The following is a 27,071-nucleotide window of genomic DNA, read 5'->3' as shown; positions in this document are numbered from 1 at the left end:
TGTCTCTCTTGAATTCCCTCCAATTTGCTCTCATCTTTCTGAAACTGTGCACAGTATAGCATATCTTTTGTCCTAAGGGCTGTGGCCAGAGCGCCCATTACTTCTTTGTCCTGTGGTGAGGTGCCTCTGCTGCTCAAAAAAAGAAAGGTTTTTAGCTGCTGGACTATATTGCAAGTGCATATGTAATTTGCAGTCTAGTATGACTCTAGGTCTCTCTAGACGTTGCTGCCTTGCAGGTATCTTTCTTCTACTGAATGTCTCTGTTCTAGATTATTCTCTAGCCTTTTTTTTATTTTTGTGAATCTCATTCTGCTATTTTTCTACCTTTCGATCTCCTGGTATTATCAGACGTGCTGCTCAACTTAATATCACTTGTGAATTCAACACTGGTATGTTGCCTATGTCTTTTCTACAGATTGTTGATAAAGTTGTTCTGTAAATCTAACACTGATTTTGGTCTCCTACAGGAGGACTGCCTTTTAACTTAACCAAACTACTGGTTATTTACATTTGCCTTGTTTATAGTTCTTCAGCTGGTCTAGGGTCTGTGTGATAACGCTGCTATTCAGGTTAATTCATACGAGCTTTGTTGAGTTAGGTTTCATGTGACACAGCGTCAAGCTGACTTGCTAATTTCCAAAGGAAAAAAGCCTTCTGCTCTTCACCCATTAATTCTCTAATGTAATCAATAAAAGCAATCATTTTTTTTCATAGTCAGAAGTTAACATGAGACTAATCATCATTGACAAGATTAGGTCAGGTTCAAATTTTGCTTTTGTCTGGCACTAGGAGTTTAAGAGATGATTTTTATAAACAAATTGTGCCCCTGCTAAAGGAGTTCAACATCAGGAGTGAAAACAGTATAATGTTTTGAAAAACACCAAGTAGGAAGTGAAGAGAAGAACCAAGGAATTCTGCACCAGAAAATCTTTAAATGGTGCAAAAAGCCTGTATCTCATCTGGAGCCATCCTGTCCTTTGGCTGGTAGCAATCACTGAGTCTGTTATGCCAGCTTTGTCCTGCTTTGGAGGTTGTGAGGGCAGAAGAGACCTGCAAGGGAGGCTCCAGGAATGACCATGTAGTTCACAAATTCAGTCTGAAAGTTTACGTATGATGAATATAAGGAAGATTAAAAAAAAAAAAACAGCATTTGCCATATATGCAGGATAGTGCACTATAAATGTAATTAAAAACAATCCATGGCAGTACAGCCCAGAGCAAATTGAAATACCTGTGCCATATCGCTGCAGAAAGACCGAAATGACCATTGTAAAACCTTAGAGATACGATGGCAGACTGCAAGAAGATCTTACAATCCTGAAGTTCCTCTTCTAATTAAATGGCATGTTTCTGCTGCATGTTTTATGTTGCAGTGTTAAAAATGCTTTCACAACAGTAATGGAAAAGCTACATCAGCATTTCCCTTGGTCTTGGGTCCTTTATGTCATGTTAGCAACTGTATCATAGTATTCTCTGTTGCTCATGCAGGTCTAATCCTGCTTAATTCACCAACAGCACTTGGTTTTGCTGACCATAAAATATTTCTTCACAGCCTTGAGCAACCTTTACTTCTTTTATGTTCTGCATTGCTTTATCTGCCCTCACTCTCCCAATTCCACCAATATTTGCATTTTGTTAAGAGAGAGCATAAGCTGGGCGGGGGGGGGGGGGCCGTGTGTGCCGAGTCGTGCTCCTGGCTCTGCTCTGGAAGTGCTGAGAGATTCACTTGAAATCATATATCGGTTTTCAGTACGTAGAGTAGAAGCATTTTTTTTGCCTTTTTATTTTTTTCTTCTTTTGATCCTGGACTCTAGGAAAAAACACCGCAACAAAAAGTGTGCAAAACTATCTGACATGTAGGCATTTTCTCTGTGCCTACCAACAGTGTTGATAATGTGTAATAGTGGTTAATGGTTTGTATTTATACAGTGCATGTACAGGCTCTTCCTCTACTTACTAGAGAGAAAAATGTAGTTCATGTGTTTGCTCCCATTATTTAGGGGAGTACCAGTAATTTATGGGAGTATGGTTTTGGGATACCTGCACACCTGTTATACCTGCATCTTAAAATACGCTTGTCAGTAATTATGTCTTGGGGTTGTCAGCTGAATGTTTTAATGTGGCTGTTACTGATGACTATTAACACCTCCATTTGATTTAATAAACATATCATGAGCTAAATTTCTTTAATTAGATTACATAAATGTAGGGGAGTAATCTACTGTTGCTTCATGCAGCTGCATAACTTTCCTGCTACATTTTGAAATCATGCGCCTGACTCAAAATCTGTGGAAATGAAGAAGTCCGTGAGTTCAACAGCCCTTGACCTCACATTGCACAGTTCTTGCCTTAAAGATCCTGCTGCAGTGAGAGGAACCATGCACATTTGTAACCTGAAGTGTTTGCCTCCAATAGGAGTAATATGAAATGTTAAGGGGCAATAAGATTTTAGTTTTCTATGGACACATATTGATTCTCTTGTATACTTTAGTGGGAAAAAAAAGACCTGGCAGGAAAATGCCTTAGACTGGATTAAATTAATTTGGTGTTCAATCGGATCATGAAGTCAGAGACTCCACTTGCACTGAAAGAGCTGTACACGCTGGTGGGGAATCAAAGTGATCTGAAAATACATTTTGCTAACTTACACATGCACACGGTCTTGTCACTGCTATCTCAGCCAGCAGTTTTGCAATTTTGCTGCTTTAGGTGCAGTATGAAAAATTTGATGTTTCTGTCTGTGTATGTAGACATGTTGCTGGATAGTTGAGAGCATTTTGGGAACCATCTGCTTCTTTGAAGTTCTCTTTCACTGAGGTCAGTTGTGCCACTCAGAGGAGAAAGCTTTATGTGTTTACAGCATTGGAGACAGAAATTATACAGTATCTTGCAGGTCAGGCGAGTTCTCGGTTCCAACTTGGAGTTATTTACTCCCTCTTATGTCTCCTAATCACTAATTTACATACAGAAGGCACACTCTGTGTGAGCATTTTCAGTACTGAAACCCCATATACTATATATATGTAGACAGTGAAGATGCTGGTATATTGTTGTATGAAATAGTTGAAGCAATATATAATAAGAAAAGTGAATCTTTGAACAGGGTATTTCAGTGCAAACTGTAGATAGCAAGGGTTAAATGAGTCATCCATGTTTTTTATTGCTAATATAAACACTTTAGCAATGCTAATCAGTTGTACTGATTTTCTGTTTTGATTTTCCTTAATAATTAAGCAAAAGATCTGGAATGCAATCAAGTTTTACACTAGGGGGTTCATGCAAATGATTTTTTTTTTTAATATACATTTTAAGTTTTGTTAAATATATCCAAAAGGAAAGTTACTGAAGTTAAATTAAAATAAGGGAATACAGTTTACTGTCTGCATATAATCGAAATGACTGCTTTTAGTAAGGGAAATCACCACTTTGCTTAAATTATTAACTGAAAATACAGCTGCTTTAATTCCTTTTTAAACCACTGCACTTTGACTACTTTTCTATGCCTTGTACGTGCAGAGACACAGTTACGACAGTTACAGAGCATGAAATGCTTTTCAGCAGCCCTGATTTTTCAAGAGGGATTTAGCAAAATGGAATCATCTCTGTATTCATAACCATTTCTTTAAAAAGAAACTCAGCTCTTTTAAATATAATATTTTCCTTTCATGATTTTTTTTTTATATTGACTTCTTAAGAAGGTCCTGAAAAGTAAGACTATGGCATGGTATTTTTTTTTCCATGGTCCAGTCAACTTTCTTCTCTTAAAATAAACTGTTTGTGTGTGTTGCTTTATTCTGTTTCATAGCATTTGAAGTAATAAATTTCTAATTCTGGTTAATATTTTAAATATATTTGTTTTATTTTAAAATGAACACATTGATTAGAAATTTATTTTATTATTTACTACAAATAAGTTTCATCGATCTGAGATTTTTTTTCCTGATCTCAGAAGCTGCATAACATTAAAATTTGTGTAAAAATGGAGACATAGGGTCAGATGTTCACTGCGAGGAAAGTAGTATAGCTTATAGTAGTGTATACTTATAGTAGTATAGTCACAAAAAATTAACCCTTTACCAGTGTTCATTCTGGCATTTCATGGATTAATGGCAGGTTAGATTAAAAGTGTTTCAATATGCAAATTAAAATCATGTGCTTTAAAAAAGAGATAGACCTAGTCAAAGTATTAGGATAGCCTTTTAGGGTTTTATGTTGTTATAATAACTTTTGTGATGAGCAGAATGATTTCTCTATATGGTAATTGTACAGCTGGCACAGGAGGGGGTATTTATGCAAACTGTATTGGGAATTCAACTTAAAAAGAGCAGGAACAATGCAGAATGCAATGCGATGCTCTCTGTTAACGATTTAAAGCAAAGTCATTTAAATCCTTCCCCTGATTAATTGGCTTGCATGAGAATTGTAAGTTAGTTATTAAAAAGCGCTGTGCCACTTTTTGCAAATCTCGAGCACACTTTACTCCTGCTAATGGTGCCATTTAGCATCTCGAAGGGCTGAGTATTCATGTGTCTGTCTAATTTTAATTATAAATTTCCTTTAAAAAATAAACACAGACACCCTGCCTGTGACACATCTGTGTACTGCTCTTTGTTCCTCCAGTGCCCGTCTGCCCCCCGACTTCGCTGCCTCTCTGTGGCCAGCCTGCGCCAGGGCAGGCCTTGTTCAGGCCCCCGCCGCTGTCTCGAGCCAATGCCAGCCTTTATTTTACATTGGAGTCTGTTGTTTAGTTATGCACAAGCCATCACGGAACAGACTGAGCCTGGCTACCTGCAGTTTAATGGGAAAGCAGTGTCTCCAGAAGCGTCACTTGCTCACTACCTTGCCGTTTATGGGAAACTACCGAATTCGAGTTGCCTACCAGCATGGGCATGGGCATAGGCAATCACAATGCCCTTGTGAAGTACCTGTTGCTTTATATCCTCTCACCTGGGATTATATATCTCCTAGTATAACGGACTGATAGTTTTGACTCCTTTATCATTTGTATGATACCAGTAATACATTATTATTATTTTTCTTCTAGATCACCTTTTCGAAAAGATGGTTCTTCATTTGAACTGCTTTTTTTGCTTCCCTGTCGTACTTCTATACCATTGGATGGGGACAACTTTGCCTTTGAATCTTGAGGATCCAAATGTGTGTAGCCACTGGGAAAGGTAATATTTTCTTTTATAAAACAGATGATACAAATTCTGATTATTTTGTTCTGTTTTAGTTAGTGCGTTTCAAATGATTTAAAGCTTGTAGTCAAATGGTGAACTGGGAATAAAATTTTGCATTACCACATTGACAAAATAAGCTCACTGGTAAGTAGAAGACCATTTCACACAGCGCTGAAATGTAGCCATCTTTGTGGTAGAGGTACAGTGCAAAAAACTTTGCAGTGGCACCAGCAACATTACAGAACCATCCAGGGACAAGAAGTGAATAAAAATAGCTGTTTTCGATTTAAATGAAAAGGAGCCTTTTACATATGCAGAATATAATTAGCCATATTGGAGTTTGGCCAAATTTGATTATGCTGATTCTTTCCTTTACAATGTTCCCTGAATCTAAATTAAGACTTGTTGTTTAATTTTTTGATGAGGTTCAGAAATTTATAATGTACCACTATAAATTCATCAATCTAGTTAGTCCGTTCCTTCACCCAATTTCACATTAATTGCAAGTAGAATGTGCACAATGGGTAGGGAAGATGAAACCGTAAGCATTTGTTGTACTTCTTTTCTTGTGTAAAGATTATAATAATGAAATCGTACCTCACAGTCTTGTTTTTATTACTTAATTACGCCCATAACTGATCAGCTGGTCCTTGAGATAGGCTAACTGTTCCTTTGAGGAGATGCATATGTTTCCTGAATTTGGGGTAAATAATATTTTCTGTTTAAACACTGGGAGTGCTCCTGAGCTGCTGTGCAGGTGCAATTGTTGTCGCTGGATCTTTACAAGGAAAGCTGAAACTCGTATTTGATTTTTCATGAAGTCTGTATACTAAAAGAGCCCTTAAAGATTTTCCCCAGCAATTTCTCTGAGCTTCACGTGAAGTATTTGGAGTCTCTGCCCATACCTTTTTTTATAATTTGCCATATACAAAAGTATGTATATCAAGTAGTTACCATACTAAATACTTATTGCCCTTTACCTGCTTAATTCTATTTACAATATTGAGGCAAAAGTCTAGGATATTGTTGGATGCTACTCCAAGATCTGTATGTTTTTTGATTATGTCTTTGTCCAGAAAAGTGGGTTTGAGGGAAGCTACAAAATAATGAAAGCAAAACAGGGGAAAAAATATAACTATTTACATTGCATAATGTATTTTAACACATACTAATCAAATATATATTTAGCTAGCATGTCCAGCTTGTTGAAGGAACTTTTTTTTTTTGTTCTGCCACTGCATGAGGCTTAAAAATGAGGAGGAGCTTCAAATAAACTTACTGAAACACTTCCTCTGTTGCTCAGAGCAGGTGACAAAAGTACAGGAGTTTGAAAGAGTAGAACCACAAGGTACAAGCTCATTACTGCTTCTGTCATTGGCAGTCCTGTACACATTAAATAATCTAGCCCACCCACTAATAAAATAGTCCTTACAAACGAACTGCGATCGGAGCAAGGATGAAAAGAGCAGGCCCTCAGTAAAACGAAAAGCACAGAGCCTCGGGCAGGCGTCGGCAACCCACAAGCATTTTGTTGGACTCGATCTGACAGCTGGGTGGATTAGACTTGCTTGCCTTTATATGGACACAGGGAAAACAGGGAGTAAGTTCTGGGCAGCTAGGACAAGCTGATCTGGACGTGTTTTCTCTCAGTGTAGGTGATGACAGTAGGAAGACAAGATTGTGGCTATTACCCTGGAATAGGTGCTAAGAGGTCAAAGACACTGTAAGCAAAACCCAGATGGGCTATATGATTAGTGAGTGTTTTGACTGGTCCTGGGAATTAGTGCTGGAGAAGAAATGTACCATGCATTCCCATATTTTCTAACCCCGTTATGCAATCAAGGCCTGAGTTATTGCCAGCACAAACAGTCTGCTTAAGAGTTTTCTAAGATGATTCAATATTTTTCTCTTTTGTAATGGAGCTCTATTCCTTTCGCCTCGCCGACTTCTCTGCAGCCTGTGGGTTCCAGAGCACATGTATTTCTACAACGCTACGCTTGTAACCCAACAGAAAATAGTAATAGGAGTTCAGTATAGTATTGCTGAAAAAAATTTCTCTATTAAAAATTAGCCAGTCAAACCAACAAAAAGTACAGACTCAACATTTTATAATTTCTGATTGCTGAATATACTGTTACGTGGCATAATTCCTCTATTTTCAATAATTATTACTTATGTATATTTCTATTTTAGTGCTCACTTCAGTACATTAACACAGCTTTCCAGAACCAGTAGAGAGGTTTTGCTGCAGATATAGATAGAGTTTTTAAAAGAAATTTCTCAGAAAATCCAGTGAGATTTTTCAGTTTCGTATAGTAGTAGAAGAAACCTAATTCTGTGGCTCCTAACTAGTATTTGAGCATCCAGTGATGTTACTAAAAGTTTATTGCCACAGGAGAAAATGTGCTACAGATCTCACTGCCTTACTTCTTCAGTTTGCCCCTCATTTGAGACAAAGCTTTTTGTTACTTAGGTTTACGTTATTTTTCTTTAAATGTCTTTTAATCAAATTCATTACACGACAGAGTAATCCTAGCCTTCTGCATATATCTTTTTTTTTTGGGGGGGGGGGGGGGGGGGAAGAGACTTTCAATCCATATCTTCTGTTTGCATTTTATAAAGTTAGCTCATTCATATTTTACTTAAACTTGCACTTTCTGGTGAGTTTTGGTTGCACATCAATATTTTGTTATTTCTTGTACCTTTCTGTTGAAGCATTCTCTGATGAATTTTGGTAAATGTCTTATACCTATGTTTTTAAAGTGGAAATTAAGAAATAATAAACATTTAGACAGTAGATAGTATAGCTGGTAAATAACAGACTCCAGTAGATCATTTTTAATGGGTAGCATTAGTTTGAAACTGACTGTAAAGCTTTGCTTCTGAGGGCTCGTGGATCACTTTTTTAACAGGCTCCTCACCTTAGGAAGCCAAAAATCTCTATCAGAGTGAGTCTTATAGTGTTATGTATGCTGTTAATGTGGGCACCTCTGGGTGTCATTGGACTTGCTTAAAAGATGTGCTTAAATATGTGACTTGTCAGGTCTACAGTTACTTTGCAGGACAGCATAAAAGACTTACTGTAATCAGACTGTACTGCAAAAGACTTGCTCAATAATCTGTTTGCTCTCTTTCTCTCCCCAGTTATTCAGTTACAGTACAAGAGTCATATCCACATCCTTTTGATCAAATCTACTACACCAGTTGTACTGACATCCTAAACTGGTTTAAGTGCACACGACACAGGTGATGTATAATTATTAATACTGCCAAACTACTGATATTTTAGGCATTTGTAGAGTTTTGTATGTTAAAATCAAGTAAAGTATATAGGATATTTTAGCTATAATGACTAATCTGTCTAACTCTTAGGGTCTGTGTCAGCTGGAAAATGCATTTGTCTAGGCCAAGCAGTATCACATATGCTTTATTGGCAGGTCAGGGTGCATCATCCCATGGAGCGCTAACAGAAGAAGGACAGATTAGGAAAAAAAAACATGCAATACACTAAAATAAATGTCCCAGATTCTGCAAGGAGTATGTGGTCAGAAATATTGTATGAGACATCTCTGCCTTGCTGCTCGTAACTGTATGTTCTGGGGAAAGTGTGCTCTACTTGATAGAAAAATAAAAAGATTTGCTAAAGGAAACTCCTCCTTGGGCATTGTAAAAAGTAAGCAAGGAGTGAATGATTCAAAACTGGCCTAGACAGCTGTAAAAGCCATTTTCCTCAGGGGAATATGCCTATAAGTATGAATGATCAGCAGTGGGAAAGGTTCCCTGGGGCAAAGCAGCTGAGAGGAAACAGCTCAGTGTGAATAGAATGTGAAAAGCAGATACTAAGTTCAAAGAGAGATTATACTTTTTTTTTTAATTTGCATATGGTGCCATTTAGATGCGTGCTGCTCTTTGCTGAGAGTTCAAATTTGCTTAGGTATTCTGAGGATGTGTTTACTGCTGTGTGCAATATGTAGTGAGCAGCCAGGAGAGCCTGGGGAAGGGATTGAAGGTTACAGTGAAGAGCAGAGAGGGAGAGTGCAGAGCAGAATGTGGTTCTGATAACATTGCTTGCTCATGGCAGAAAGAAGCAATGGTTTGTGCACTCCCTTGCTGTTTTTATGTGATGATTTCTCTCCCTTTTGTGTGCTGCTCACCACTGTCCTGCAGTCTTCATGAGGATAATCCCCAGAAGTCGTTTCTTCAGAAATTGATACCTGTAATGATCTAGCAAACTAATTGGTATTGCCAGCCTTTAATCTCTGTGGGGGATGCTAATGACTACGGCAGCAGCACTCTAGCTTGTGTACTGGTTAAGTACCCAGAATTTTTGACTTTTTTTTACTGCTGTCTGACCACCCATGGAAATAAGGCTTGTGATGGAGAATTTCCAGAAGAAACCACTGAGACTGAACTCAACAATACATAAATCAAGGTCTCTTGCTTTCTTGAAGGTTTTTTTTCCCTGTCCTTTTATTGATACTTAAAGACTTTCTAGAATGTGTAAAAATGTAAATTGTTTACTTTCCAAGCTGTAAAATGTATGCAAAAACCATTCATTTTTTTTCTTCAGAATCAGTTACCGTACCGCCTACAGACATGGTGAAAAAACAATGTACAGACGTAAATCCCAGTGCTGTCCTGGATTTTATGAAAGCAGGGAAATGTGTGTCCGTAAGTGTAGTTTCTTTTTGCTTTGAAATTCCGTACCTTTATCGCAATGCTGGTTTGACTCCTCTTTGGAGGAAGACTTGTGGGAGCTGAGTTACCAGGGGATCAATTATTCCATCAACGGTGCACGTGCAACTCTCAGTGAAGTCAATTGGTGTTGTGCACATGCAAATGACAGGATAATTGGACCTCAGATGTCTAAGTAACTAAATTTGACGTGATTCTTACTAATGATCAAATGGCATGTTTCACCTCAGAATACAAGTATCGGTGTATTTTGCAGCACAATAAGTAAATATTAAGTGCAAGACCAAAAGGGAGATAAAAGAGTTTTCTCCTCAGCAGGGGCCCAGGTCGATCCCCCTATTCAGTCTGCCCTGAGGATGCAGTGACTGTAACAGTTGTTGGAAGGCAGAATGCCTTTTCGGGGGGTGCATCCCTCTGTGTCCAACCCTCCTTGAGTCTGGAGGGGGAATGGTTGTGCTCACAGGCGGGTGGTGACCAGGGCTCCGTTCTGCGCCTCCCTCGTGTATGGCCTTGCGCAGGCTAGAAAGGTCTGATTCTGAAAATGATATTCATCCAAGAATATAGAAGAAAGGCAGAACAAAAATAGTGGATGTGTTCATCCAGAGTCCTAAAAGTGTGTTGTTAGTGATTTAATGTAGGCCCACTGAAAGGTTGTTCAGTATTGTACAGTGGAGGGGACAGCTGGTTGCTCGTATGGGCAGGAGTGACAGCAGGGAGCTTGTGATAGGTGAGCGGTTCTGCAGTGCAGCTTATCCTTGGAGATATGCAAGAGTGTAGGGCTAAAAATGAAATAAATTCAATAGAATTTCAAATTCCTAGCCACGTCTTTCTCCCCTGAATGCAAATGTGTGCAGCGTGGACTCCAGTTGCCAGTTTTTGAGAAGTCAGTGCATCAAACCTCTTTTCCTTGAAAAGCTAAGCTCATCGGAGACAGTCTTATGTCTGTAACTGTCATTTGCTGTATTGACCTGTGTGTATAGCTTTATTAATTTGTGGGGAGAGAATGTGCATACATTACAGTGGAAAATAGCTGTATCCCCTCAGTTTTTTTACCTCAGCTGCTCAAATGGTGAGATTTAAAAGTAACGCTGAGGTAGCAGTTGAATTTTCCTGAAAATGTGAGGCCTTACCAGAGCAGCTTGGTGAGGGATGGAGCCTCTGGGTTGTAGGGGCTGCCCTCAGGTCTTGCTACACTGTTCCTGAACAAGCTCAGCTAAGTGAAAAAAGTGAAAAGCCCAGGATTTTGGAAAAGCAACAGCATGTGTGCTGGTTTGATGACTGTGCTGGCTCTTCTTGTGTGAAGCTTTGCTTCATGTCATGTCTGCTGCTACAGCATGTTTTCAGCCTAATTCTGTAAGGTAAACTCCTTGTTTTTTCTTAATTAAGGATGAGAAAAATGGAGACACGTGCATTGCTTTATTGTGTCCCCAGCTGATACAGTGGTAGTTGTGGAGCATAATATTCGATGTATGGAGACATTTTGGAAAGAAAACATTCTGCAAAATAAGATGTATCATTGTCACTGGAGTTTGCAGCCTGGTTTTAGGAGAAAGCAGTGCAATGGATAAGTCTTCTGTCTTTACCAATAAATGGAGCCTGAAAATTAGCATCAGTATGTACATTAAATTTATTTATTCTGTACAAACGCAAAATATTTTATTAATCTGTTTAGAGGTAGCTTTGTTGATATTGGGAGGTGCATACTGGAAGTGACGTAATAGATTTATTTATATCTTGGAAAATTATACCTTGTGAATATCATAACACATCACAGGAGCCTCATTTACATTTTTGTTATATAGCACTTCCTGGAATTTGAAAGTGCAACAGTAAGATTTTTGATATAAAGTATGTTTCTGCATGTGAAAAAGCAAGGTCAAAATGATTTTTTTAAAAAAAAAAAAAGCTTTAAAAAAATGAATTCATCTAAAATAAGATTAGCAATTTCTTTTTTACCTTTTTTATTCTAACATGAATTCTAACTATATTGGGGTTATTATATAGTATATTAATGATTATATTTTTATTAATTGAAGTATAGAACAGTGACTAATCACGTGAGAAATGTTATGATGATGAGCCTCTTATGTGACTATAGCTTTTACAAAGCGATAATATAGTATAAGCATTCTATATAAAGACAGTAGTATTAATATATGAATATATAATGTTAAGTAATATAGTATTGTAAATGATTATAAATATTTATATAACTATTATATAATATGTATTGTAATATAATTATACTATATAATTATAAATAATTTAATATTTATATAGAATATTGCATTTCATACAAATATAATAATCACCAAAATATAATAAATTCAGATTACGTTGGATTTACTAGTTTTTGCTGATATTACATAAAAAGATGTCAGATATTCAGGACATGTCTGCTCTGACTTTCAAAGTAATTTAGAATGCCATGATTATGTCTTCTTTTAAAATGAGAGCTTGGAGCGTTTCAATGTATATAAAAATAAAGATTGCCAGGTCCTTCAGTGGAGCTAGCTTTGCATTCATTGGATCTGTAATGACTGATCCCAGAAGGCACTGAGACCCCCTCTGTCCTCGTGATCTTCGGTTGGAGCTGAGGATTCATAGCACTGGAGGAACTCAATAGCTAATACAGTAAGGCAAATACTTGAGGCTTTTTGCTGTTTTATCCAGCTTTTTTCATAATGAACTTGTGCATACTAGAGTAGATGATACCCGCATATGGTGCGATTATACTGTTTGTGCAATTGGAAAAACAAGTGTGATGCTGTCAACTGAGATCATCCTGTAAGGCATAGTGTTATGAGAAAGACTCTTCTAGATCATCTTAGCAGAAATATCACTGGCAAAAAGCTAACACAAAAGAATTCTCCAAAAGAAAATTGGCATCCTATTGAAAAATGTACATATGTACATACCACCTTTTTTATGCTCAAAGATAAAAGAGAGTAGGAACCATTAGAAGTGTTCTTGATACCTTCTTTTGTCATTGCTGCTTCTCAACGCATAGAGGATTTCCATTAGGTGGCTTTGTTTTTCCTGCCATGTGGATTCCTCAGTTCTTAAAGACTGTGGAGAATGCTTTTGTATGGAAAGAGCGTAAAACATTTGTGGTGCTGCTGCTGTTTTGCAGTTGATTATTTGGCTTCTAAATTTCGGAAGCTCAATTAGAAAATTCTATTGGCAGATGATTTTGGTGGGGCACAAGACTTCAAAGCATGTGGTGGCGAATGAAGTCACGTGACCTCCTTGTTAAAATACTAATTAGGACTCTGCAGCACAAATACCAACTGGTTACTATTCACCTAGTAGTAGCACTGACTAGTGGTAGCGGCACTTCACTGGTTGTGGTGGGAAGAGAATTATTTATCGCTACCTAAAGGCATTGCAAGAATGTGGCAGCCTCATGTTGCTGAAGCCTCTAAACATTGTATTCACAGGGATAATCAATGACCAACAGCCAAAGAAGAGCACCAGCCAGAATTTAAAGGGTTTATTTTTTCGAGTCTGTCTGAGTCCGGTCTGAAAAGATGAGTTTGAATTCATGTCAAGACACAAGGTTTTTGTTGAATTGTAACTCCAACCTTCACACTCATTCCTGAAAACTTTTGACAGCTGAAGCTTGTGTTGAGTTTTCGCTTTTTGGTAAAAATTCCATTTGCATTTTGGCTATGGATTTGGTAGGTAACCTCCTATATGGTGAATACACTACAGGCCTTTCTTATAGCTCACTCTAAATAAAAGATAACTCTTGCACTGTAAACTGCCTAGACTCTGATACGGAATTTTAGCATCTTCATCCTTTAACTAGTACCATTGATAAGCTTGCGGGTCATGCTACAATATGAACAGTCAGCCTTTCAAGTACCAATATGATCACTAATATCCTGGAATGAATCTTCACACCTTTAACCTGAGAAACGGACAGGCAAGTAACAGTAATGGCACGGGCAGTAACAGAAACAGGTAGTGGTAATGGCAACAGCAGAGAGATCCTATCACACCTTATATTTAGGTCGAGATATTTATGTGGATTGTAGGATTCTGACTCACGTCTTTGTTTAGTTAAAGATGTGTATAAATACTTTAAATTGATATGAATGTTACACCTATTGTTTGTTTGCAGCTTTTTCTAAGGCACAGGAATATGTGTGTTGAATTTCTTCTAGACAGAGAATGGAAAATAAATCATCTGTCTCAATACATGACTGAATATCAATGCATACAAGAAAATAATTAACAAAAAGATATAGTCTAGCATACAATACAGAAGTGAAAAATTTATTTATATGTGAAAATGCACATTTTAAATGGAGTTTTAAAGATATGTGAGTTTTATTTTGCAAGAAAAGTGCTGAGTATTTGGTGCGTATTTTAATTAACTGTTAGCAAGTTAAGGTTAATTTTTGTAGAGTATGTAGATGAGTTCTTTTCCATTCCTAATTTAAAAAGGTTTATGCACTCAAATTTCTTTACAAAATTTTGAGGATTTCAACAGCTATAGAAGCTTATTTTTTTCGAAAGTGATAAATCTCTGCAAATTATTCTTTCTGAAAACTCTAGATACCCAAATTAGGGTAGTATAGTATTAGCAGAAATACGAAACAGAAAACACAGTCATGCACACAGAGTGATTTCCTTTGTTGGAACTAAAGGAACTAAAATAGAGATATACTTACAACCCGAAAACAGACCCAGTTTGGATATTACTCAGTTCTTACTAATAGGAATTCTCTGTAAAGTTGATAAGAATTTTATTTAATAGGAGATTTTAGGTTTTAGCTCATCCAGTGGTGTGATTTGTTTCCTTAAAAGCTGGAAGTCTAATTGTGGAAATGTAGTTAATTCTCCTGGTCATCTACTCACGCGCATAATTACAGGAAAAATATTTCAAGCTTTTATTTGTGTTATTTGTTTTATATCTGGCTTTTCAAAATGAAAAAAGAGCTGTAAGAAGGCATGCATAAACTTTTATTAAAGATAAAAAATCTCATTCCTTTTCAAAATCTGCTATTGCAAATTCTTCCGTATCTTCTTTTAACCTCAGATAATTCTACGCACAGCTGCTCAAATGTCGTTTGTAGTGGCTTATGATTAAGTAACTCCATATCACTTTCTTAATCACAGCGAGCAGATTCATAAAATGCCATTCAGAAATTTCAAGTCTTATCAGGTTTCACCGTTCGTATACGCTGTAGTTGCGAAGTGGAAGCCTTACGAGATGGGTGGCTTGCACCGCGCGGCTGCAAGGCTTTTAGTGGGTGGCAGAATGGAGGCGCGCGCTGCCTTCACACCGCGGGCGGTACGCGGGAGCCCCGCAGCGTACAAGTAGGTGTTTGAATTGCAGCCTTTCCTGAGCTCCTTTCCATTGATACCAGTACGAGCCATGTGACCCGTGCCTGAAAATGGCAACTTGATCTAAAACAGTGTTACACGCGCTATGCTTGTAGCTTAATCCCTTTGCTATGAGCTGCCCGGCTGACGCAGTGGAGCTGTGGCCCGTCTGCGAAGGTGCTGGTGAAGAGCTTGCCTCGCGGCGCGCTCGGCTTGCTCTCGTAACGGTGCCGGCGCTTTGGGTGGGTGACGTGCCTCAGCAGGGCGCTTTCCTTCGGCTGGTTACAAAATACCAATTACTGCAAGTGGGATAGACACAGATCTCGGGGAGCCTCGCGCCTCCCACCCGGGTGTCAAAAGGGCTGGAACAGGGAATTGCAGGTGCACTCGCAGGTATTTTATAGAAACTTCAGTTAGCTGGTACTCTGTAATCAGAGACTGGCAAATCTCCCTTTTCTTTTTTAAAAAGAGGAGAAGATGTGATCCACTAACATATCAACCTGCAAGTTTGACGAGGTAAGATTTTAGAGAAGATTTTGAAGGAAATGATAAATAAGACATACAAAAAAATGGAAAATAGGATGTAAAAGCAAATATGCAAGAGTTAAGTTCAGGTTTCTTTTCACATGGTAATTGATTTTCCTGACAAAGGAAGAAGGTAGGATTTTTGCAATTTACTGGTGTCAGTGAATTTTTGGTACTTCTTTACACTGCTCAGTACCAAAGAGACTTCACATTAAGTTTGTCACCTGCTCTTGCGCATAAATATTTTCTTATGTCTCATTGTTCTGTAGGAAACCCAGATAAAGTAGGTTCTCTGTCCCTGATGTCACTCATACCTTTTCAGCGTGTTCACTACTGCTTTTCACATTGCTCTCATCTTACATGTTTTTGTAGGTCCTGTAGTAAATTTTGATTCTCTTATCTCCATGTTCAGTGCAATAATTTTGCAATAGCGGCTGGGTGTTATGAATGTTCACTTGGATTCAGTTGCCAAAAATCTCGTGGTTAGTCCCAGAAGATGTCTAGAGAATAATTTTTTTTTAATTTCAAAATAGATTTTTACTTGTGTCCAGAGTGCAGGAAGAAATCATTCTTTGATCAGATATATTTTTGAGAAAGTTTAAGAAAGAAATATTAAATATTTTTATATACATTGTACATTTTTTGAAATATACTTCAGTTTTACCTCTTCAAAGTAAAGAATTACATGTACCCCTTCTTCGAGATGGAAATATTTGTGTTTTTAAAATGATAAACATGTATCATACACAAGATCTTTATTGAAGTTATTTGGAAGCAGTAATATTTACATTGTATCACATCCTTCAGTGGACCTGATCATGTGTTTCTTACATTGTTAGAGCCAGCAGAGTTTTGGCTGTCAAAAAACCCAAGATGATTACTCATAGATAACTTCTGCAGAGACCTAGTAGTGAGGATCATGTTTTGAAGAGTTACATTTGATCTAAGTTCTACTACGGTGAAAACTGAAACTCCACTTCATTGGCTTAAGAGAAGCTCATGTTGATTTAACCTGTTATGACTAAACTAAGAATACAGCTATAATTCAAGACATTGCAAACACGCTGCCCCCAAATTTCATCTGTTGTACTTTTCTTCAAAGCCAACTCTATTTTTTTGCTAAAGTGCCTTTTCCCAAGTGCTGCGCGTCTCTACGTTTACAGAGCTAAAACCACCTAGGAAACGGGCTGCTCTGGTTTTACACATCTTCGCTTTTGTGTTTCCTTCTTCCGCCTACGTCACAAAATGTGCAATGGGATGTGGCTTTAGTGCGTTTAGTCTCAGTGCTCAGGAGTTTGAATCCAGTCTGTTGGTATTCACAAAGTTATTCCCACGTGTACATGCACAAAGACGTGCGTGTGAACTGTTACCTTGTGCTATCTTATGGTTTACAGGGATGATTTTACAATGCATTTGGTTTAGGGAACATTTCAGTGCCCAAAGCAGCATTTATTTGGCAAGAATTTTCAAAGATGCAAAAATACTTCATGTCTAGTTGTAAGACTAATGGAAAATTGTGCTGCATTGTTTAAATTAATTCTTTCCATAATAAATAGAGAACAATGAAATAGTTTTGCATTGATATTCTGCTATTCAAAACATATATTCTCACTGTTGATTTCAAATGAAGAAAACTTTAATGCACATCTGAAAAGCAGCTGATTAGAAGTAAAAGTTGAGAAGGAAAATTAAAGGTTATAATGACATGTGATTAACAGCCTGGATCCCAAGTAACTGAAGATTTTCGTAATATATATGATTGATCTCTATGAGGCTTTCATTTTTCTTGGCCACATAAAATATAAAGATGCCCGTCCTGCCTCATCATGTTTAATTAGGAAAAAATCAGAGGAAACTTTCAAAGTATTTTTCCTAATTACTGTAGAGCATTTTCAATACATTCAGAACAGAAATAATTCATATTTAGCACCATTAAATTTCTTGTGCAGACCAACCTTCTATTTTTCGCCATTATTCGCTTCCCATTCTTTGGTATACCGATCAGATTCCTGTCATAGTTTTTCTGGAAATATAGGTACAAAGAAAATTCTCATTCTGTGTATATTTTTAAAGCATTGTTCTTGTTTGAATTTGATAAAAAGTTATTACTATTATGTATTTTGCAAAATTAACAAGATTTCGAGATGAATATGATGCCAGCAATCTGTGTTACTAGTTGTGAATTTTCCCTCTTCAGTGTATTGCGTTCTGATTTAGTTACATCTGTGTACTTGGTATAGAAGCCATTTCATGTTTCCCTTGAAGTTTCCAACATACACCTTATTTCAAAATAAGCTTAACTATGAAAAAGCATATGCTTGAAAATAATAATAAATATTCTCATGAAATATTTCAAGATGCTCTACTTGGCGCTTAGAATAAAGGTTGCAGTGATGCATAAGTTTTATATTCTATGACTTACCTTAATTATCATCATTGTTTCATTGTGCTTTATCTGAACTGTGTGACCATTCACAAAGATCATTACCAAAATACTGGTGTATTGTGAATCAGAGCGCGAGAACCCCCCCTTTTTTGGATACAGAAGTCCCTCTTTTTTTCTTTGTGCAAGAGTTCACTTCCAACCTGTATTATTCCATGACTCTGTTATTTGCTTCGAATGTGTGCTATTTTCTCTTTGTTTAAATGCAAAAGTATTTGAGCAGCCCAACATGGTTTTAGTTGGAGCCTTCAGAATTAGGAAAGTGGAAGAGGTGGAAGTCAGAGAATGTATTTCGAAGAGAGGCCATCACACATTAATATGTTTATTTTGCTTTTAAAAGACATTTGAGCCAATGGTATGAAACCATCAGATTGGGCACGTTTTTCCTAGGGCAAGGAGTTTTCTTTACTTGTTTTGTTTATTTTTATGTCCTTCTTTGGCAGCTCACTGTGCTGATAAATGTGTCCATGGTCGGTGTATTGCTCCAAACACCTGTCAGTGCGAGCCCGGCTGGGGAGGACCCAACTGCTCCAGTGGTAAGTTCTCACCTGCTTCTGCCCATCTTGTGCTCCTTTCCTGGCGTTGTTCTCCCTTTGGGGCGGATTACCTTTGATCCTCTGCTCAGGCTCCTAGTCAAGGGTCTTGGTCTGAGTTATTGGATTAGTCTGCATGATCTGATTTTTCTTCATCTACTTTTGAACGATGTCATCATGTGCCAGCGCTAAAAATTGTGAGCTATTTTGTGCTCAGAAACATGCCAGATAGTCCAGAACTTAGTATCTGGAGAAGACAAAATACATTTGATCTGTAAATTTATCTCTATTTTTTTTTCTGTGCGCAAAAGATGATGGTGCAAGATCATGCTTAAAAGCTACAAGCAAAGTCTTCCTCACAACCACATGGGGCAGTAGGCAGGGATGGGCTGGCACCTTCCTGTTCAGCCTATGGCTGTAGCTGCGCACAAGCCAGTCGATGAGCAGGCTTAATAAAAAAAACTGAAGGCTGAGGCGTTACATACGGGGTACAAGAACAATGCAGAATATCAAAAACACAAAGTGAAGTCCTGAAATAAGAGCTGGCCTTTCAGTCGTTGCAGTTTTCTGGACTCTTGGAGAGTAACAACCTGGCGCTGCAGCCCCGGTGGCAGGCTGCAGCGCTACTGTGGTGCCTGACAGAGGATCTTCATCTGCTGGGCAGGCAGAAATCACTCAGTGGCAACGCTGGCTTCTTTGCATAGTATCCCTTCCTCTGTCAGAGGTAATAACTTGTGGATGCTATGAATTGTTGCCTTTCTCTTACATCTTTTTCTTCCCTTTACCTGAAATACAGAATTTCACAGAATAATTCTTTTTTCCCCCCCATTATAATACATTAGTTATTCCATCTTTTCTGTTCCTGTATGTACGGTCTTTGGAGAGGTCATCTTCAGGCTAACATTGCAGCCATATATGTCATTGCACTCAAGTTCAAAGTAGGTCACTGCTAGTGACTATCCATTTGAAAGGGATTTATTTTAGCCAGTGATAAAAAACTGTGTTTAGAATTTAAACTTCACAGACCATATAAAAGTCAATTCGCAAGACAGAGCTGATGTCTTGCAAAGACAGTTTACTATCAGTTTCTTTAATATAGGATTTCTGTAAAAACAACAATTGAAAACCTAGATCATCAGCAGGACAACAGTAATTGTGGTTTACAGTACACCATTTTCGGCTTCAGTTGTTTTTCTGCTTAATTCAAAATAGGAAAATGTTCTTTTTTTGAAAACAAAAAGCTGTCACAGCTTTCTTTTTACGGAAGTGGTCTCTCGTTTAGGTAGCTTGTTTTGTGAAATCTAACAGCAAGTGGGGAAGTAGTAATAAACTACATGAAGGTAAACTTACCACTTTAAAAATGTTAATTTGGTATGTGGTCTTTGTATACTTAAATGTGATTATTTTCATGCACAGCCCTAAAGAAACAGCAAGTACTGTATAAAGTGGGGAACTGGAAAGGTTGGTAATGCAATGTTACAGTAATACTGATCTTTATCTAGTGTGCTCAATACAGTCAATGGAAATTGCATGTTACCTTTCTCTCTGAAAGCCTAATAAATTGAGTTCCTCTGTAGCTAACCAAATATACAGAAGAAAGGTGTATTATTGTGCAGCGTAGAATGAGGAGATATTGTTACTTATTGAGATCTCCAAGTTCTGAACTCCCTGAAAGGGCATTTTATATAGGACAGGAATCTCTAAATCCTTCTTTGGAAATAATCCTTCCTCTCACAGGATTTTCTAGAGTCCATTTCGCTCACCTACGTGTTATAACTCATTTTGAATACATGTGCAGCTCTCTTCCTGTGCTTCTTCCTCAGTTCACTGCCTTTGACTGCTTGTCCCAGCAGCCTCAATGGCAAAAATACTTTCTGATGTGTATACACGACAGGCCAAAACTGAAAGAGCCTTTGTTCGTGTGCCTTTGAACAGTATCATCTCTTGAGAGTTTTGTGGTCCTCTAAAAGGTTCTGCATGACATTAGAGCTAACTGGAACTGCAGAAAATTGTTACAGATTGTTAGTGCAGTCCTCGGAGAAGGGAGATGGACTGATGAGGAAGAGGGTATTTTCGTTCATTTGTTATAGGGAGATTCATTTTGGAATCTGTCGCATTTCCATGCAGGCAAAACTTGAGTAAAATGTTACTTTTGCTGCATTGTCCTGCTGAACTTGAGTGATGCTGTTTGTTGCTAGCTGTGTGTGATTTTTCTCATGTGTGTGTGAGAACTACAGTGGCAATGAAATCAAAGTGCAGTGCATAGTATCGAAAAGACAAAGTGATAGCTTTCTGACTCTCTAGAGCTGACTTTTATCACTGCTTGGCCTATATAGGAGATAAACTCTTTCCCTGTTTTTCTTTAACTATATTTTCTCCATCCCCCACTTGATTAGCTTTAGTAAACAAAAAGGTACAATGAGACAAAATAGAGATATTTTTATTTTACAGTCAGTTTTGTTGATCTAGCAAATTATTCATTGAACAAAAATCCATGAAAATTGTCATTCTGTAATAATATGTATCATACAAACACCTTGTTGCCTAACTCAATAGTGGAGAAGGAACAAAGATTACAAGGCAAGCCTATGTCTTCATAAGGCAGGCACTCAGGCCTTAAATGGTTACTGATGACCAAACAAAGCGCTGAGACTGAAAGGAAGATATTCTCCTCAAAGTGAGAGAGGTGTTAGGCAAACTCCCTGATTTAATATTCAGTTCATTTTCATGGCCTCAAGTATGTTGGAAGCAACTGGGCTACAGAAGCACTAAACTTTTCGTAAAACTGCAGTCCTGAACCTTCTCCCAAAATACTATCCTTTCTTGATCAGGATTGATTATTGTCCTTATGTAGGAATTTCATCTATAAGTATTTGTGAACAGAGTTAAGCCTATAATATGCATCGATCCATCTGCCAAATCCTACAACCTGAGCTTGATTTTAGCTGTTGTTTCTCAACTCTGTTTGCCAGCTTTGTTTAACAGATATTTTTTTAACTGTGTGCCATGACTTCTATATGATGGTGGCTTTCTGGGTGGTAATTGCAGACAAGTGCTTCCTAAGCGCTGTGATGTTCTTTCTAAAAATGACGGAGTGATTGCCTGGACTAAATTGGTATATTATACAGTAAAAGCTGTACAAGCAGCTTCCTTCCTTATCTTTGCGAGTGTACCACAGTGTGATATGGTCTAATAACCTTTCTGGGGACTAAACTTTTTGGGAGACTCTAATTTATTTCCTTTTGTGGCAACCATTACCTCCTTTCTGCAGTGAGTTTTATCCAATTCCTAACTGCCTGGATCAGTGCCCGCTTTCAGTTTAGGGGTAGAGGGATAAAGGTTTGAGCACTGTATCAGTACCTCTGAAGCTGTCCTCATTCAGTGCTTATTTCTAGCCCAACTCGTAACTCTTCTCCCCCTGACATGCTCTGCCTTGCTGAAAACCTTACATCCTACCGGTGAAAATACGAATGGATGTGTTTTTCTGTGAGTAAAATATGAGTGGTGTCCTCAGAGTTTGGCTAATCATATAATATCTCTTTGGGGAATGTTTTCTGTAGGAAATGTATTTTTTCATCAGGCCTTTTCTTTTTGAGCACAGGAATTATACTGTATTAGATAGTGTTTGCCTGCAGTGAAGTTCAGTGGGAAGTGATGAAAGAGATGGTGATAATAGATATATATCTGCAAAGAAATACTATTTGGAGTGAGACATCACTCATTTACAAAACACTTCCATTCTAGTGGAAGAGATGACATTCAGGCAAAATAAGTTATTCTAATATAGATTTATTGACTGGACACAGTATACAGATCAATGACAAAAGAGTGGACAGAAGACACATTGAACCTATCCCTTGGAGTGAGTGAACTGGCCACCATGCCATCAGGATTGCTTTGAAAAAGTGTTTTGTGAACTTTGGGAATATAAGTTTATCAGTTCTGGGCTGGGGACAGGGACAAAATTTAGAAAAGGACACAATGGTAAAGATAGGTATGTTTGTAGATTAAACACAAAAACATCCAAATAGATTTGATTGAAGGAAGAAAAAAACAGCCTTTGCCTCCTAAATTGGATTATTATTTAAATCAGTTTTTTAAATTGGATATGTCAGATTGGATTTTTATATATTGTAAGAGCATATTTGACTACAGGTTGTGTGTAAGCAGTCTTCTGTGAAAGTTGCTGCCTGTAATGATAGTTGGCTCTCTAGATGTGCAGAGTTGATCAAACCGTGTTTCCCACTTGTAGATTCCATTTTCTGCTCGTTTTCTGTCCTCATTGTTGGAACAGCATTTGCAATAATACCTAATATATAAACGTGATGCTCAGTTTTGGATGTGCGTGAAAGTTAGATGCACATGCAGCCTGATGAGAACTCTTAATAAGAAATCAGGACATTCGCTTTGTTTTTCTTATGCCTAGTAGTCCACAAATAATTCCTCCAAAATCAATAGGACAGCTTCTGTATAAGCTGGAGCAGAGGCAAAATGCCAAAATCAATTTTACACTGGCTCCTCTGAAAAGGTTATAGCCTTTGTGATCCCCAGCTGGCCAGAGCAATAAGGCAAACAGGGAATGACATGTATTCCTTTTTGAGCCATGACAAGTATGTTAGGATTGTTTGTGGAAATGTGAATAAGCATTTTCTATTTTATTGTATGTAAGTAATCTCAAACTTGTGTGAATTACTGCATTTTCATCTGTAATTTCATTCTATTGGTCATTACAAGAGTTTCATTGGGACTATAGTCTGATGGCATGGAGCTAGAGCAGGTACCACTAAGGCATCATTTGGGTTCAGGATTTTATAAACCGTTAGAAGAAAACAGCCTGGCTCCTTTCTCTAATATTTCAGGTTGAGTGTTTAAAGCTAGCACCTCAGAAAAGATACCTTCTTACCTTTAAATGCACTTGTTAAGGAAACTTTTAGGAGACAGTAGCTCTGCTACTGTCCGATTTCCTTTACTGTCGCGGGTGTTTGTAAAGTTTGTAAATTCCGTGAAAATCTCACTGTTTTCTTCATGGGACTTGGCAGAGACTGCTTATGGCAGAAACTGGATCCCTTGGCATACTTTCTGTGAGACACTCACGTGAGTTACAAACGCTGCCAGTTTCTCAGTGGAGCGTGTAGTACCCATTAACCCTGAGGAGGTGGAGCTGTGAATGTTTTCCACCACCACCTCGGGTATTTTTGCACCCAGAACTCAATTAGCCCCATAAGCCCAGGTAATGGGCAATGTGCCTGGGAGAGTCTTACAAGTTCTGGAGGCACAGCCTGCGAATCTCGAATGCCCCTTGGATTAAGGGGCTTTCTGTTTTTTTTGTTTTGTTTTGTTCTATTATTTTTTCCAAAAGCTTTTTGATTTACAGGGCTTGCAAGATACACTTAGATTGCTGATCTTTAAGTTTTAAAAGCTAAGCCACTCAACAGGCTTTAAGAATAGATACTGGTTGTAACCATGTGCTCACATAGAAAGTGCTTAATTTACAGAACTTAAACTGCTAAACGTGCTAGTGAAAGATCAAATGCAGAGCTACTTGCTTTATGGACAATGCAGAGAAATACCTTATTCAAGTAATGTAAAATTCCTCCCCCCAGCTTCCAAATGGCCACACATGCAAATATGTCCAGTTAGCAAAAGCTGACAGCAAGTCATGAACATTAATCTTAAACTTTTTTGTTGGATATATCTTTCTCATGCACTCCAGTTCCCTTAGCTGAAACTGCTGTAATTCACCTAACTGAATTTTCCTTAGTTTTGCCACCTGAACTCTTTATTCTGTCCTGAACAAGACTGAGTGTCCTCAGGCTGAAAAATTAACCCCACCGGCAAGCTAGATCAGGTGCTAACAGGCAAAACAGAGAAGTTACCGAAGGAAGGTATTGCAGGAAATGGCAGTAGTTTCGTTCATTTGTAAATATTTTCTGGAGCAGAGGTGCTTTTCACTTCCACTTTTGACCATTTTTTTACATCAGTAAACTTGTGTTTACCTAAGCTAATTTGTTGAATAACATTTCTTTTTCTTTCTTTCTTTTTTTAATTACAGTGCGGAAGTATTTTCAGTTTTGCTTAACTCTTATTTCATTCTGCCTTGTATATTTAGTCACTGGCCACTGGCTTCTTTAGTAGGTTTTCAGGGATATGAAGAATAACATTTGTTGTTAATTTAAAAATGAAGATGACCTTCAAATCATTGAAAAAAGGGAAAAAGGCTAATTTATGGTCCTGCAAGGAGATCTGTGCAAATTCAGGATCACAGACAACAGTCCATTTTACTCAGTACAATGAAATTCCTATCATTTTGTAACTTTCCCTATAATAATGATTATTTTTAACAAGTTTCATCTCAGTAGCAAGATAAAATTAACACCAAGAGCCATCTGTGTGTTTTTCTTAGCCATTATCCAACCTTGTGTTCTGATGTCCAAAGCACTTTAAAGGGTCTTCTGAAATATATGGCCTGTGAAAGGCATATAGTTCCAGTCTTTTATGGGATCTGAAAAACACATTTTCATTGTTCTCCCACTTCACGGATCAAAAGGCTTTTACAAAGTAAAAAAAAAAAAAAAAAAAAAAAAAAAAGAAAAACCCACTAAAATCTAAATTAAATTAAAGCTAACATCTTGAAAAAAAATCCTTTCTTTTATACAAAACAATAAGAAAGAATGAAAAATACGCCACAGGGTAAAAAGCCTATAATGTAACAAATGAAATCACACAGAAACAAAAGATTCAAAGGAAATCCAGGTTTAATAGAAAGCGTGTTCTGCAAAAAGCACTATGCATTTCTGTGTCTGTGATGTAGGTAAAACAAGTACTTTAGTAAAAGGCATTGATATTTTGTAATTATTAAAAATGATTCTCAGCAGGAAAAGATTTATTTTCTGATATGCATGTGCATATATTTGTCATAACATCCTGAGGTGACCAGAACAGAGCATATGCAAAAATATATAGAGAACAATCACATGTTATTAAATCAGACATTTAAGTTTTTCCAAATGATATTTTTACTGGGGTACTCAGTATAGCTGGCTTTGTTTTCCAGCCTTTTAGACTCATCTTTGAAATTTGTTTGCCGTATTCCAAATTTACTGTCTTGTATCCCTAGCTGACATAGTGGTTGATGTCACTAGTGGCTTAATGCATCTTGTCAAATTTCGAACACACTTCAGTGTGTTGAGTTCGCTCGGTTTTGAAATCAGCATAGCTTGACTTTTATTTGGTTTAAATTCAAGTTGGAAGAATAATTATCCTGTCCTGTAGGTGTATCCTACAGGAGAATAATGCCATCAATTTAAATCTACAACTAATCAAACCATAGTATCAGAGAATAATTGCAAGAATATTCTGTAAACTTTGCAATAAGGATGGTCTGGATTTAGATTAGTGGCAACATTTATATTTTTGTTATGAATTTCACTTTGTGAATCAATGAGTGCTGTTCTGAACACAAACGAAAGTTAAGACCATTAAAAGGAGTGTCTATGTGGCTATGAGCTTTTTGGTATTTCATTCTATGCTTGAGAATTCCACATCAGCTAATTGAATATACTGATGTGTATTGAATACACATCAGTAGTTGATGTAGTAATAAAATACTATCCCAGTTTAGTTTTGTGTAGGTGAAAGGTACATGATTCATTAATGTAATATATGACCTATGCGACTGTTGTTACAGTATGTGAAAACCTTTCTTGCTGGCCAGAAGGACATTGATTCCATTTTCTGACAAAATTTTAATCTAGAGTGTGGTGTAAGCCATATCTTTCCAAACCTTCACATTGCAACTGTGGCATTCTACTCGGGCAAAGCAGCGAAAACATTTTCATGCATGGAAAATACAAGAGTATCCAGTGCACAAATTAGAATTGAATTTCACTTCTCCTGTTGACACTTGAAAGTTAGATGGGGCATATGTTATTTATGGAGAAAAAGCAAGAGTTGTTCTGGGTGTATTTCCTCACTGAGGTCCTCAGAATAAGAGATGAGGTGAGTGACTCCTTTCACCTGTGAATTGAAATGCAGCCTTCATAAAAGTCATAGTGTTTTGCTGTGAGTTTCTTATTGAGATCCACCAGACTCTACTTTCTACTGCTTGGATATCTAAAATATTAGTTCCAGAAATGTGTATTTATATTAGAACAAGCATGTTTCTTGTTTCAGGAGCTGAAGGAAGAAATTCTAACCTACGGACAGTTTTAGGACAATTTATAATAACAAACCTGTCAATGGGCTACTCCTTTGGATAAAACAAAGTTTTCTCAGTATTGGTCGATTTTACTTTTGCTGGCTATTTGTGGCCATTAGTGTATTTTTTATCCCCGATAATGCAAATCACCTGTGGACCTC

At 37.5% G+C, this 27,071-nt stretch overlaps 1 protein-coding gene across 3 annotated transcripts in view; it reads left to right on the top strand.

Moving 5' to 3' along the window:
• Positions 1-27,071, top strand: part of LOC135324171 (multiple epidermal growth factor-like domains protein 10) — a 104,352-nt gene that overhangs the window by 22,044 nt on the left and 55,237 nt on the right. For all 3 annotated transcript variants that reach the window (XM_064499866.1, XM_064499868.1, XM_064499867.1), the window contains exons 2-5: positions 5,045-5,177; positions 8,328-8,429; positions 9,754-9,854; positions 18,624-18,716. In XM_064499866.1, the coding sequence (XP_064355936.1) occupies positions 5,062-5,177; positions 8,328-8,429; positions 9,754-9,854; positions 18,624-18,716 (412 nt within the window). In that variant the 5' untranslated portion in view covers positions 5,045-5,061. The remainder of the gene's footprint in view (positions 1-5,044; positions 5,178-8,327; positions 8,430-9,753; positions 9,855-18,623; positions 18,717-27,071) is intronic.

This window comes from Dromaius novaehollandiae, chromosome W (genome assembly GCF_036370855.1).
Source record: "Dromaius novaehollandiae isolate bDroNov1 chromosome W, bDroNov1.hap1, whole genome shotgun sequence".
NCBI classification, from domain to species: Eukaryota; Metazoa; Chordata; class Aves; order Casuariiformes; family Dromaiidae; genus Dromaius; species Dromaius novaehollandiae.
Note: the sequence above shows the minus strand (reverse complement) of the source record. Positions and strands in the feature narration are given on the sequence as shown.